The 15447-nt window shown below is 42.5% G+C and overlaps 1 protein-coding gene across 1 annotated transcript; it reads right to left on the reverse strand.

The window, feature by feature from the left end:
• Positions 1-200: 200 nt before the first annotated feature.
• LOC311118154 (uncharacterized protein) lies at positions 201-15000 on the reverse strand (the record flags this gene model as incomplete). Its single annotated transcript, XM_084193014.1, has 7 exons — positions 14585-15000; positions 14238-14344; positions 10967-11894; positions 6140-6359; positions 4678-4800; positions 601-672; positions 201-275 (listed from the first exon to the last, which is right to left on the reverse strand). Coding segments are annotated over exons 1-7 (1644 nt in total), but the record flags the coding sequence as incomplete, so codon positions are not given.
• Between the last annotated feature and the right edge of the window lie 447 nt (positions 15001-15447).

A 15447-nucleotide genomic window follows, 5' to 3' on the forward strand; every position in this document is an offset into this window, starting at 1 on the left:
TGGTATATTCATGGGTACTAAACACTTGATTAGTTTAATAGGGGTTCTTAAAAACCTGATGCTGAGTGTGTGCGTGTGTGTTTAACTGATGAGGCCAGACATTATTTTATTTTCAGATGTCCTTGGACCCAGATGGTCCACCTGATGACTATATTTTTTTTAGGAGGTTGTTCATTAAAATCAATAACATTATTTCTTACCTTGTTGCAGAACAAATGAAGGGCTGTGAAGTCCCATCTCTTGGCATGAGCGACATTGTATTTCAATATGGCATTCTAAAATGGGGAATGCACACCAATAAATGTCATAAAACATGTTCAGCACATGCCTTTTTAGCAGTAAGTGTCTTTGCCTTGATTTCCGGGATCTTGGCGCCATCTCATGGCCAATTCAGGTAATAACATGTATTATTTCCACAATCATGGATTTGATGGATAGTTTTCTATCTAAAACACATTTGAACACCACATAAACATCCTTTCTCTTAATATTGCCACTAATGACTAATAATGATGCATCTGGTCAACAATAGACACTGTAAATGTTAAATACATTGCTCCACAGTGAACAAACAGCATATCAATTTAGTCATTAACTTACCTTCACATCATGGGAGCTGCAGAAGACTCTGTTCAAAGCTTTCTGGATCAGTTCCCACCGTCCCTGCACCTCCTGCAAAAACAGGAAGTTAATCACCATCATCCTCCTCCTCATCATCATCTTTCCTGATCGTACTGTACAGGTCAGTTAGGGGTCAGGGGTCAGTTCTTCCAAGGACGTGATATTGATTTGCATCATCGCAACACTAATGCCTTTATTAGTTTACCTGATTGATTGATTGATTTTGACAGTAAAAAAAAAAATATATATATATATATATATATATATATATATATATATATATATATATATATATATACACATACATACATACATACAGTGGGGGAAAAAGTATTTAGTCAGCCACCAATTGTGCAAGTTCTCCCACTTAAAAAGATGAGAGAGGCCTGTAATTTTCATCATAGGTACACGTCAACTATGACAGACAAAATGAGAAAAAAAAATCCAGAAAATCCCATTGTAGGATCTTTAATGAATTTATTTGCAAATTATGGTGGAAAATAAGTATTTGGTCAATAACAAAAGTTTCTCAATACTTTGTTATATACCCTTTGTTGGCAATGACACAGGTCAAACGTTTTCTGTAAGTCTTCACAAGGTTTTCACACACTGTTGCTGGTATTTTGGCCCATTCCTCCATGCATATCTCCTCTAGAGCAGTGATGTTTTGGGGCTGTCGCTGGGCAACACGGACTTTCAACTCCCTCCAAAGATTTTCTATGGGGTTGAGATCTGGAGACTGGCTAGGCCACTCCAGGACCTTGAAATGCTTCTTACGAAGCCACTCCTTCGTTGCCCGGGCGGTGTGTTTGGGATCATTGTCATGCTGAAAGACCCAGCCACGTTTCATTTTCAATGCCCTTGCTGATGGAAGGAGGTTCTCACTCAAAATCTCACGATACATGGCCCCATTCATTCTTTCCTTTACACGGATCAGTCGTCCTGGTCCCTTTGCAGAAAAACAGCCCCAAAGCATGTTGTTTCCACCCCCATGCTTCACAGTAGGTATCGTGTTCTTTGGATGCAACTCAGCATTCTTTGTCCTCCAAACACGACGAGTTGAGTTTTTACCAAAAAGTTCTATTTTGGTTTCATCTGACCATATGACATTCTCCCAATCCTCTTCTGAATCATCCAAATGCACTCTAGCAAACTTCAGACGGGCCTGGACATGTACTGGCTTAAGCAGGGGGACACGTCTGGCACTGCAGGATTTGAGTCCCTGGCGGCGTAGTGTGTTACTGATGGTAGGCTTTGTTACTTTGGTCCCAGCTCTCTGCAGGTCATTCACTAGGTCCCCCTGTGTGGTTCTGGGATTTTTGCTCACCGTTCTTGTGATCATTTTGACCCCACGGGGTGAGATCTTGCGTGGAGCCCCAGATCGAGGGAGATTATCAGTGGTCTTGTATGTCTTCCATTTCCTAATAATTGCTCCCACAGTTGATTTCTTCAAACCAAGCTGCTTACCTATTGCAGATTCAGTCTTCCCAGCCTGGTGCAGGTCTACAATTTTGTTTCTGGTGTCCTTTGACAGCGCTTTGGTCTTGGCCATAGTGGAGTTTGGAGTGTGACTGTTTGAGGTTGTGGACAGGTGTCTTTTATACTGATAACAAGTTCAAACAGGTGCCATTAATACAGCTAACGAGTGGAGGACAGAGGAGCCTCTTAAAGAAGAAGTTACAGGTCTGTGAGAGCCAGAAATATTGCTTGTTTGTAGGTGACCAAATACTTATTTTCCACCATAATTTGCAAATAAATTAATTAAAAATCCTACAATGTGATTTTCTGGATTTTTTTTCTCAATTTGTCTGTCATAGTTGACGTGTACCTATGATGAAAATTACAGGCCTCTCTCATCTTTTTAAGTGGGAGAACTTGCACAATTGGTGGCTGACTAAATACTTTTTTCCCCCACTGTATGCTCGCTTCGAGGCAAGTAACACTGAAACATGCATGAGAGCATCAGCTGTTCCGGACGACTGTGATCACGCTCTCCGTAGCCGATGTGAGTAAGACTTTTAAGCAGGTCAACATTCACAAGGCCGCAGGGCCAGACGGATTACCAGGACGTGTACTCTGAGCATGCGCTGACCAACTGGCAAGTGTCTTCACTGACATTTTCAACCTCTCCCTGTCTGAGTCTGTAATAGCAACATGTTTCAAGCAGACCACCATAGTCCCTGTGCCCAAGAACACTAAGGTAATCTGCCTAAATGACTACCGACCCGTAGCACTCACGTCTGTAGCCATGAAGTGATTTGAAAGGCTGGTCATGGCCCACATCAACACCATTATCCCAGAAACCCTAGACCCACTCCAATTTGCATACCGCCTCAACAGATCCACAGATGATGCAATCTCTATTGCACTCCACACTGCCCTTTCACACCTGGACAAAAGGGACTCCTATTTGAGAATGCTATTCATTGACTACAGCTCAGCGTTCAACACCATAGTGCCCTCAAAGCTCATCACTAAGCTAAGGACCCTGGGACTAAACAGCTCCCTCTGCAACTGGATCCTGGAGTTCTTGACGGGCCGCCCCCAGGTGGTAAGGGTAGGTAACAACACATCTGCCACGCTGATCCTCAACACAGCGGCCCCTCAGGGGTGCGTGCTTAGTCCCCTCCTGTACTCCCTGTTCACTCAAGACTGCATGGCCAGGCACGACTCCAACACCATCATTAAGCTTGCGATGACAACAGTGGTAGGCCTGATCACCAACAACGACGAGACAGCTTATTGGGAGGAGGTCAGAGACCTGGCTGTGTGGTGCCAGGACAACAACCTCTCCCTCAACGTGATCAAGACAAAGGAGATGATTGTGGACTACAGGAAAAAGAAGAGGACTGAGCACGCCCCTATTCTCATCGACGGGGCTGTAGTGGAGCAGGTTGAGAGCTTCAAGTTCCTTGGTGTCCACATCACCAACAAACTGACTGGTTGCATCACCGCCTGGTATGGCAACTGCTCGGCCTCCGACCGCAAGGCACTACAGAGGGTAGTGCGTACGGCCCAGAACATCACCGGGGCCAAGCTTCCTGCCATCCAGGACCTCTATACCAGGTGGTGTCAGAAGAAGGCCCTAAAAATTGCCAAAGACTCCAGCCACCCTAGTCATAGACTGTTCTCTCTGCTACCGCACGGCAAGCGGTACCGGAGTGCCAAGTCTAGGTCCAAGAGGCTTCTAAACAGCTTCTACCCCCAAGCCATAAGACTACTGAACATCTAATCAAATGGCTACCCGGACTATTTGCATTGCCCCCCCTCCCCGCTGCTGCTACTCTCTGTTTATTATCTATGCATACTCACTTTAATAACTCTACCTACATTTACATATTACCTCAATTACCTCGACTAACCAGTGCCCCGGCATATTGACTCGGTACCGGTACCCCCATGTATATAGCCTCGCTATTGTTATTTTTACTGCTGCTCTTTAATTATTTGTTACTTTTATTTCGTATTATTTCATATTGTATTTCTTTGTGTGATTTTTTTTGGTATTCTTTCTTAAAATTGCATCGTTGGTTAAGGGCTTCTAAGCAAGCATTTCATTGTGAGGTCACTACACCTGTTGTATTCGGCGCATGTGACAAATAAAAATTGATTTGATTTAATTTGATAGAGCTTGAAAAATTCTGAAAAGAATAATGGGCAAATGTTGTACAATCCGGGTGTGCAAAGCTCATAACGACTTCACTGCCAAAGGTGATTCTAACATGTATTGACTTAGGGGTGTGAATAGTTATGAAAATGAGATATTTCTGTATTTCATTTTCAATAAATTTTCTAACATTTCTACAAACATGTTTTCACTTTGTCATTATGGGGTATTGTGTGTAGATTGGTGATCATTTTTATTTATTTAATCAATTTTGAATTCAGGCTGTAGCAACAAAATGTGAAATAAGTCAAGGGGTATGAATACTTTCTGAAGGCACTGTAGATCAGCTCTTTCCCGGTATGGTGAGAGATGTAAGCCGGAGATAACTTTTTAAGTTGTAGTTAGTGAGTCCAATTTCAACATGACAGTACAACGTGTAGCTTCGGTACCTGATTTCCTACTGGGAATAGGCTGCTCTCTGAACAGGGCATTTTCACATGGTCCTCATCCCAGATGTCTCTGAACTTGGTGGGATACGGAACAGGAACTTTGCCTGCTTGAAGGAGGTCTGTCTGTTGAAGAGAAAATACAGCATGATGAGTACATGAATGGCATCACCAATGGAGATCCTACCATTCATCCCACTCCAGATGACGATGATGATGATGAATCACGTGTTTTGCTAACTTTCACCAATTAATAATTAATAATGCACATGTGTTCATCATACTTTGTCCTTACTAAGACAAAATGTTGAGACCAGGACTATTCTAGCACAAATCAAGGCTTAGACCACAGGTGTCAAACTCATTCCACCGGAGGGTCTACTGCAAGGATCGACTAGATTCACCGGAGGGTCTACTGCAAGGATCGACTAGATTCAGCGGTGGGCCGATTTTTTTCTTTAGCGGATGGTCAGGGGGCCGGAACATAATTACAAATAATTTGTAGACTGCAAATTGACCACAAGAAGACCAAACAGATATAATATTTGACTAAAACATAATCATTTCAAACCTTGCTTACATTTGTATACAATCACATATTACGCGTGGGAATATTTTGGAACAGATTTCAAAAATTAAAATCACTTGGAGCTAATTTGCTTGTGTATTTAGTATTTTCTGTCCAACAATTTAATTATATATATTATTTTTTTTGCTCCGAAAATTTTGGGGGGCCAAATAAAACCATTTGCGGCCAAATTCGGCCCACAGGCTGCTAGTTGGGGAACCCTGGTCTAGTATCTGCTGGTTTTTACTCTTCACTTGTACCTGGTTGTCTAGGTCAGTGATTAGTTAGGATCTCCCCTCACCTGGTTGTCTAGGTCAATGATTAGTTAGGATCTCCCCTCACCTGGTTGTCTAGGTCAATGATTAGTTAGGATCTCCCCTCACCTGGTTGTCTAGGTCAATGATTAGTTAGGATCTCCCCTCACCTGGTTGTCTAGGTCAATGATTAGTTAGGATCTCCCCTCACCTGGTTGTCTAGGTCAATGATTAGTTAGGATCTCCCCTCACCTGGTTGTCTAGGTCAATGATTAGTTAGGATCTCCCCTCACCTGGTTGTCTAGGTCAGTGATTAGTTAGGATCTCCCCTCACCTGGTTGTCTAGGTCAGTGATTAGGTAGGAACTCCCCTCACCTGGTTGTCTAGGTCAATGATTAGTTAGGAACTCCCCTCACCTGGTTGTCTAGGTCAATGATTAGTTAGGAACTCCACTCACCTGGTTGTCTAGGTCAGTGATTAGTTAGGAACCAATTGAACACAAATTGAAAGGAAATAACAAAACCAGCAGACGCTCAGCCCTCCATTGAGTTTGACACCACTGGCTTAGACTAAAGGAGTTTGACACCACCGGCTTAGACTAAAGCATTCAATTCATTTTCCAAGGAGCTGCCCTCTCTCTCACCCTGATCATGACAGTGTGATGGTCAGGAGCATTCTTCAGTGGTGGGAGTGGTCGACCACACTGCGGCATTCTCCTCAGATCACTGATGGGGCTTCCCAGCCACTTGGAATCGTACGGTGGCGACGGTGGCGGAGGGACATCATCTCCGTCTCTGTCTCCACGTTGTTTCTCACGTGGGACGTCTCCATCTCTGTGTTGTTTGTCCGAAGGAGCTTGGGCACTGTCACATTGAAAAAGAGAAACAACTTTAAACACAACCCACTGAAGAAAGAATATGCAATTGATCAACAACATGATGCAATGAGCAACAGGGTTTATAATAAACATCTTAATAAGACATCAGAACACTCCCCAATAGTCTCCCTTTTGACATTGATCACTTGTAGAGTCACAACAGACACCCCATAGAGGAGCATGTTTATCTGGCAGTAACAGGAACACAGTACTATCATGAATACTATGATTAAGATTCAGTCAGGCTAATAGTGAAAAAACAATAATAAAAAAAGAAAAACTTCACAGCTTTCCCTGAAACAACTACTGTTGAAAATACTTCAAAAAGGTCAACCAAGAGACACGAGCATACTGAGGAGACAAGAGCCGGTTGCCAAGTCCACTCATATCTTTACGGATCTTTGCTTACAATCAATAACAGGAGTAACCTGCTTCATGACTTACACATAGGCCTAAGTAACTTTAAAAAGTCTGAAGTGAAGTATATCGGCGTGGGGTGTCTGTGGGTGGCTTTTGACCATTCCTTTGGATTCCTCGTGTCCAACTCATTGTTAGAAAAACGTTTGGTCCAAATCGGATGTTAGGTACTATATTTATTGAATATAATCTGAATCCTATTAATAGACGTTGTATTAGACCTAGATGTTGTGTGTATGTACTGACATGTAGGCTGTGTGTGACGTTTTAAATGTTTGTATTTCAGTCCTTGACTAATAATGTTCTGTACTAAACTCAGCAAAAAAAGAAACGTCCCTTTTTCAGGACCCTGTCTTTCAAAGATGATTCCTAAAAATCCAAATAAATTCACAGATCTTCATTGTAAAGGGTTTAAACACTGTTTCCCATGCTTGTTCAATGAACCATTAACAATTAATGAACATGCACCTGTGGAACGGTCGTTAAGACACTAACAGCTTACAGACGGTAGGCAATTAAGGTCACAGTTATGAAAACTTAGGACACTAAAGAGGCCTTTCTACTGACTCTGAAAAACACCAAAAGAAAGATGCCCAGGGTCCCTGCTCATCTGCGTGAACGTGCCTTAGACATGCTGCAAGGAGGCATGAGGACTGCAGATGTGGCCAGGGAAATAAATTGCAATGTCCGTACTGTGAGACGCCTAAGACAGCGCTACAGGGAGACAGGACGGACAGCTGATCGTCCTCGCAGTGGCAGACCACGTGTAACAACACCTGCACAGGATTGGTACATCCGAACATCACACCTGCGGGACAGGTACAGGATGGCAACAACAACTGCCCGAGTTACACCAGGAACGCACAATCCCTCCATCAGTGCTCAGACTGTCCGCAATAGGCTGAGAGAGGCTGGACTGAGGGCTTGTATGCCTGTTGTAAGGCAGGTCCTCACCAGACATCACCGGCAACAACGTCGCCTATGGGCACAAACCCACCGTCGCCTATGGGCACAAACCCACCGTCGCTGGACCAGACAGGACCTGCAAAAAGTGCTCTTCACTGACAAGTCACGGTTTTGTCTCACCAGGGGTGATGGTCGGATTCGCGTTTATCGTCGAAGGACTGAGCGTTACACCGAGGCCTGTACTCTGGAGCGGGATCGATTTGGAGGTGGAGGGTCCGTCATGGTCTAGGGCGGTGTGTCACAGCATCATCGGACTGAGCTTGTTGTCATTGCAGGCAATCTCAACGCTGTGCGTTACAGGGAAGACATCCTCCTCCCTCATGTGGTACCCTTCCTGCAGGCTCATCCTGACATGACCCTCCAGCATGACATTGCCACCAGCCATACTGCTCGTTCTGTGCGTGATTTCCTGCAAGACAGGAATGTCAGTGTTCTGCCATGGCCAGCGAAGAGCCCGGATCTCGATCCCATTGAGCACGTCTGGGACATGTTGGATCGGAGGGTGAGGGCTAGGGCCATTCCTCCCAGAAATGTCCGGGAACTTGCAGGTGCCTTGGTGGAAGAGTGGGGTAACATCTCACAGCAAGAACTGGCAAATCTGGTGCAATCCATGAGGAGGAGATGCACTGCAGTACTTAATGCAGTTGGTGGCCACACCAGATACTGACTGTTACTTTTGATTTTGACCCCCCCTTTGTTCAGGGACACATTATTCAATTTCTGTTAGTCACATGTCTGTGAAACTTGTTCAGTTTATGTCTCAGTTGTTGAATCTTGTTATGTTCATACAAATATTTACACGTTAAGTTTGCTGAAAATAAATGCAGTTGACAGTGAGAGGACGTTTCTTTTTTTGCTGAGTTTATGTATTATGTAATGTTTCATGTGGACCCCAGGAAGAGTAGCTGATGGTTTTGCAGCGGCTAATGGGGATCCTAATAAATACCAAAAAATTGACAATTTTGATGCACTCAATTAGCTTCCTTTCTCAGAGATCAAATTATATTTCAACAAATTAATGTTGCAGGAATGCTAATCTTATCTGTTTCTAACAACATAAACGATTTCAGAATAATCTGATATGGTGATTGTCGAAATCCTCTTGTACTTTTTGAGGTGGAACGACCCAGGACACAGAATTATCAGGTCTCGAAAACTGTCTCAACCTGCTGGTACCACCTCTGTCTCAACCTGCTGGTACCACCTCTGTCTCAACCTGCTGGTACCACCTCTGTCTCAACCTGCTGGTACCACCAATGTCCTATCAACCAACATTTGTATTGAAGTGGGTACCCTATATGTAATTGAGCATGCCTAGCCTATATAATCTTGAGATTCAGGAAGTATGACTTTGTACTATGCCCTTGTATCTACAGTGGCTTGCAAAAGTATTCACCCCCCTTGGCATTTTTCCTATTTTGTTGCCTTACAACCCAGAAAACTTGAGCGTGCATAACTATTCACCCCCACCCCAAAGTCAATATTTTGTAGAGCCACCTTTTGCAGCAATTACAGCTGAAAGTCTCTTGGGGTATGTCTCTATAAGCTTGGCACATCTAGCCACTGGGATTTTTTCCCATTCTTCAAGGCAAAACTGCTCCAGCTCCTTCAAGTTGGATGGGTTCCGCTGGTGTACAGCAATCTTTAAGTCATACCACAGATTCTCAATTGGATTGAGGTCTGGCCTTTGACTAGGCCATTCCAAGACATTTAAATGTTTCTCCTTAAACCACTCGAGTGTTGCTTTAGCAGTATGCTTAGGGTCATTGTCCTGCTGGAAGGTGAACCTCCGTCCCAGTCTCAAATCTCTGGAAGACTGAAACAGGTTTCCAACAAGAATTTCCCTGTATTTAGCGCCATCCATCATTCCTTCAATTCTGACCAGTTTCCCAGTCCCTACCGATGAAAAACATCCCCACAGCATGATGCTGCCACCACCATGCTTCACATTGGGGATGGTGTTCTCGGGGTGATGAGAGGTGTTGGGTTTGCGCCAGACATAATGTTTTCCTTGATGGCCAAAAAGCTCAATTTTAGTCTCATCTGACCAGAGTACCTTCTTCCATATGTTTGAGGAGTCTCCCACATGCCTTTTGGCGAACACCAAATGTGTTTGCTTATTTTTTTCTTTAAGCAATGGCTTTTTTTCTGGCCACTCTTCCGTAAAGCCCAGCTCTGTGGAGTGTACGGCTTAAAGTGGTCCTATGGACAGATACCCCAATCTCCGCTGTAGAGCTTTGCAGCTCCTTCAGGCAGGTAGCTTAGTGGTTAAGAGTGTTGTGCCAGTAACCGAAAGGTCGCTGGTTCTAATCCCCGAGTCGACTAGGTGAAAAATCTGTCGATGTGCCCTTAAGCAAGGCACTTAACCCTAATTGCTCCTGTAAGTCGCTCTGGATAGGAGCGTCTGCTAAATGACTAAAATGTAAATGTAAAATGTTATCTTTGGTCTCTTTGTTGCCTCTCTGATTAATGCCCTCCTTGCCTGGTCCGTGATTTTTGGTGGGCGGCCCTCTCTTGGCAGGTTTGCTGTGGTGGCATATTATTTCCATTTTTTAATAATGGATTTAAATGGTGCTCTGTGGGATGTTCAAAGTTTCGGATATTTTTTTATAACCCAACCCTGATCTGTACTTCTCCGCAACTTTGTCCCTGACCTGTTTGGAGAGCTCCTTGGTCTTCATGGTGCCCCTTGCTTAGAGGTGTTGCAGACTCTAGGGCCTTTCAGAACAGGTGTATATATATACTGAGATCATGTGACACTTAGATTGCACAAAGGTGGACTTTATTTAACTAATTATGTGACTTCTGAAGGTAATTGGTTGCACCAGAGCTTATTTAGGGGCTTCATAGCAAAGCGGGTGAATACATACTGTATGCACGCACCACTTCTCCGTTATTTATTTTTTAGAATTCTTTGAAATAACTTCTTTTTTTTTATTTCCCTTCACCAATTTGGACTATTTAGTATATGTCCATTACATGAAATCCAAAAATAAAAATCTATTTAATGCAACAAAATAGGAAAAACGCCAAGGGGGATGAATACTTTTGCAAGGCACTGTAAGATGTGGCCTAGTTGCTCTTGCATATTTGAATGTAAAACACATTTACCCAGAATTTAGTCTTAAATGGGTTACTTCCACTGCACAAGGGACTCCTCTTTCTCCCTACAAAGTCAACTCCTGAAATTATTGGTATTCAATACTGTACCTTGTGGATGGGGCTTGTGGCAACTTTCTGGCATAGAAGTCTGTTATTTTTCCTTTACCCTTGGATGAGGAGGATCTTTCTGTGTCCTGCTGCTTGTCCAGTTCCCTGTTGCTTTGGCTCGTGGTCTCCTCGGTTTGCTCATCACTGTTCCCTGTATGATCTATGGAGACTTCTGAGACATGCTTGTGATCTGTGGAGACTTCCGAGACAGGCTTGGGATCTGTGGAGACTTCCGAGACAGGCTTGGGATCTGTGGCGACTTCCGAGACAGGCTTGGGATCTGTGGCGACTTCCGAGACAGGCTTGGGATCTGTGGCGACTTCCGAGACAGGCTTGGGATCTGTGGCGACTTCCGAGACAGGCTTGGGATCTGTGGCGACTTGCGAGACAGGCTTGGGATCTGTGGCGACTTGCGAGACAGGCTTGTGATCTGTGGCGACTTGCGGGACAGGCTTTTGATCTGTGGTGACTTGCGGGACAGGCTTTTGATCTGTGGTGACTTGCGGGACGGGCTTGTGATCCTTTAGGCTGTAAGTTGGTGTTAAGGGCTCTGTCTCTTCATCCTGCAGGTCTATGGTGCTACAGACAGCAGGTTCCTCAGAGTCTGAACTGTGGGTCTGGGCCTGGGTCTCTGTCTCCATAGACTGGAAGGGGTTGAACTTGTGACTGCAGTCAGAATCAGAGCTGTCTGGACTCAGCATCTCCACGTCGTCCTGTTGTTGTTGTTGTTGTTGTTGTTGTTGTTGGTGTTGTTCAGCAGCTTCAGACATGTCAGAAGCTGGGCTTGTGGGGCTTTGGGAACGGTTCAAAATCCACTTATCAAGGTTATTCTGTTGGGACTTGGGATTGTTTTTCTGACTAAGAGATGTTGCTTTGGCACCATGCTGCTGCCCTTCCATTGCGTGTAGACTTGCCTCTTTTGAACTTGCTAAGGGAAAGGACACAAAAGACAGAATGAGAATCAACTTGGATCATAACTTGATTGGTAAGTCATAGGCTACACTCAATATAGGCAATATATCAATATATACCGCAAACACATCAAACAACAAAAATGACACAAATATATGGACATGTCTGCTGTACCCAAAATGGTGGAGTTGTGTCACGCATGCAGCTAACAAAAATATATGGAAATGTCTGCTCTACTCAAAATTACAACCAACTAATTGCAGCATTACCACAAACATGGAAGAGGCAAGTGGAAGGGGGAAAAGTAAGGAAGTTGTCTGTCGGCCCTGCATTAAAGACCAAAATTGCTTAAAGAAAATTGTGATAAATAAATAAATAAATAAAATATATATATATATATATATATATATCAGTTTCATTTATGGACCAAAAAATGGACAGCTGTGGCAAATAGATTGCAAAATAGTTTGGAAGAGATTTTCGATGTACCGATTCCATCGCACATGGTTTATGAACTGATAAAGTTGCTTGCGAAAGTTTTCACCCCCCTTGGCATTTTTCCTATTTTGTTGCCTTACAACCTGGAATTAAAATGGATTTTTGGGGGTATGTATCATTTGACACTTAAGATTGCACAAAGGTGGACTCAATGTCAACAGTGAAGTGGCGACTCCGGGATGCTGACCTAGGCAGAGTTGCAAAGAAAAAGCCATATCTCAGACTTGCCAATAAAAAGAAAAGATTCAGATGGGCAAAAGAACACAGACACTGGACGTTTTCTTTGCAACTCTGCCTAGGTCAGCATCCTGGAGTCGCCTCTTCACTGTTGACATTGAGACTGGTGTTTTGCGGGTACTATTTAATGAAGCTGCAAGTTGAGGACCTGTGAGGCGTCTGTTTCTCAAACTAGACACTAATGTATTTGTCCTCTTGCTCAGTTGTGCACCGGGGCCTCCCACTCCTCTTTCTATTCTGGTTAGAGCCAGTTTGCGCTGTTCTGTGAAGAGAGTAGTACACAGCGCTGTACGAGATCTTCAGTTTCTTGGCAATTTCTCGCATGGAATAGCCTTAATTTCTCAGAACAAGAATAGACTGACAAGTTTCAGAAGAAAGTTATTTGTTTCTGGCCATTTTGAGCCTGTAATCGAACCCACAATTGCTGATGCTCCAGATACTCAATTAGTCTCAAGAAGGCCAGTTTTATTGCTTCTTTAAATCAGCACAACATTTTTCAGCTGTGCTAACATAATTGCAAAAGGGTTTTCTAATGATCAATTAGCCTTTTAAAATGATAAACTTGGATTAGCAAACGCAAATGTCCATTGCTCGTGTTTCTTGGCCCAAGCAGGTGTATTCTTATTGGTGTCCTTTAGTAATGTTTCTTTGCAGCAATTCGACCATGAAGGCCTGATTTACACAGTCCCCTCTGAAAAGTTGATGTTGAGATGTGTCTGTTACTTGAACTCTGTGAAGCATTTATTTGGGCTGCAATTTCTGAGGCTGGTAACTCTAATGAACTTATCCTCTGCAGCAGAAGTAACTCTGGGTCTTCCTTTCCTGTGGCTGTCCTCATGAGAGCCAGTTTCATCATAGCGCTTGATGGTTTTTGCGACTGCACTTGAAGAAACTTTCAAAGTTCTTGACATTTTCTGTATTGACTGACCTTCATGTCTTAAAGTTATGATGGACTGTTGTGTCTCTTTGCTTATTTGAGCTGTTCTTGCCATAATATGGACTTGGTCTTTTACCCAATAGGGCTATCTTCTGTATACCACCCCTATCTTGTCACAACACAACTAATTGGAAGGAAAGAAATTCCACAGATTAACATTTAAGAAGGCACACCTGTTAATTGAAATGCATTCCAGGTGACTTCTTCAAGAAGCTGGTTGAGAGAATGCCAAGAGTGTGCAAAGCTGTCATCAAGGCAAATGGTGGCTATTTGAAGAATCTCAAATATAAAATATATTTTTGATTTGTTTAACACTTTTTTGGTTACTACATGATTCCATATGTGTTATTTCATAGTTTTGATGTCTTCACTATTATTGTACAATGTAAAAAATAGTAAAAATAAAGTAAAACCCTTGAATGAGTAGGTGTGTCCAAACTTTTGACTGGTAGTGTATGTGTATGTATATATATATATATATATATATATATATATATATATATATATATATATATATATATATATATATATATATATATATTAATACACAATTACATTGATGGAAGCTACAATCTATCAGCAACATTAAAATATATATACACATCAAACTCAAACTGAACTGGAGATAAAAACCTCCAGTCAGATTATGCAGAGAATGATTTATCTTCCCTGCTCAGGGAGTGTTACCTTTGAAAGCCAATGAAAGAGGGCTCCTTGAGTTGACAGGTGATGGGAGGCCAACTTCAACCCGCAGTCTCTTTTTAACAGGCTCCAAGTCTGACAATGCAGTCATGCTACAAGATAGAGAAAGAGCACCAGATGAGTGAGGTTACCAGAAATAGAATAGCATAGTTAGAATAGATGCAGAGTCCTGGAGGTCTGTTGATAAGCCATATAGCTAACGTCAGCTAGCTATTTAACACGACCAAGTATTTGGTTGTCCATAGTCCATACAATCATTGCCAGCTAGCTGTTGCCATGTCTTTGTACTGTAACTAGCTTTAAAGAAAAGTGTATTTGGTATGCATACTCACAATACAACCTCATTCAGTAATACCACCGAAGCGTTTTGGTAACGATGGTTCCAGAATGGTTTCACACAGAGTCCCCTCCTCAGCAGGCTAGTGAATAATATCATATGGCTTGCAACCATATGACAGTGAATCTATAACTACTTTAACAACACAAAATAAATGTTGTCTGTCCAGCCAGTGGCCGAGGTCTCCGGTCTGACAACCAACGCCTGATAGTTAAAGGTAGTATCTAACGTTAGTTAGCTAAACGCTAACCTTAGCTTTACAGTTTTACGTTGTTGTCATGAGCGTTTTTACTTGAACAACATGTACCAGCTAGTACAACAACCTCGTTTTACAGCTGTTGTGAGGTTAGTTTATTCTTAAACCAAATATATTAAATAAACACGGTTTCGACAGTAACATACCACAAAACAGACGTGTCATCTTCTCAGCAACAAAACAAAATCACTTCCGGGTCACAGAATTTCGGAACATTTCAAAGTAAAAGTACCCCACGTAATATTAGAAAAGTGTTTTAAAAAACCCAGTACTTATTCATAATACAGTGCCTTCAGAAAGTATTCACACTCCTTGACTTCGAAATTTTGTTAGGTTACAGCCTGAATTTAATATTGATTCAAATGGATTACACACAATACCCCATAATGTCAAAGTGGAATTATGTTTTTAGAAATTAATTTAAAAAAATAAAAGCTGAAATGTATTGAGTCAATAAGTATTCAAACCCTTTGATATGGCAAGGCTAAATAAGTTCAGGAGTAAAAATGTGCTCAACAAAGTCAAATAATAAGTTGCATGGACTCACTCTGTGTTCAATAATAGTGTTTCAAATTATTTTTGATTGACTAACTCATCTCTGA

This window comes from Coregonus lavaretus (assembly GCF_964263955.1).
Source record: "Coregonus lavaretus genome assembly, contig: HAP1_SCAFFOLD_7109, whole genome shotgun sequence".
NCBI lineage: Eukaryota > Metazoa > Chordata > Actinopteri > Salmoniformes > Salmonidae > Coregonus > Coregonus lavaretus.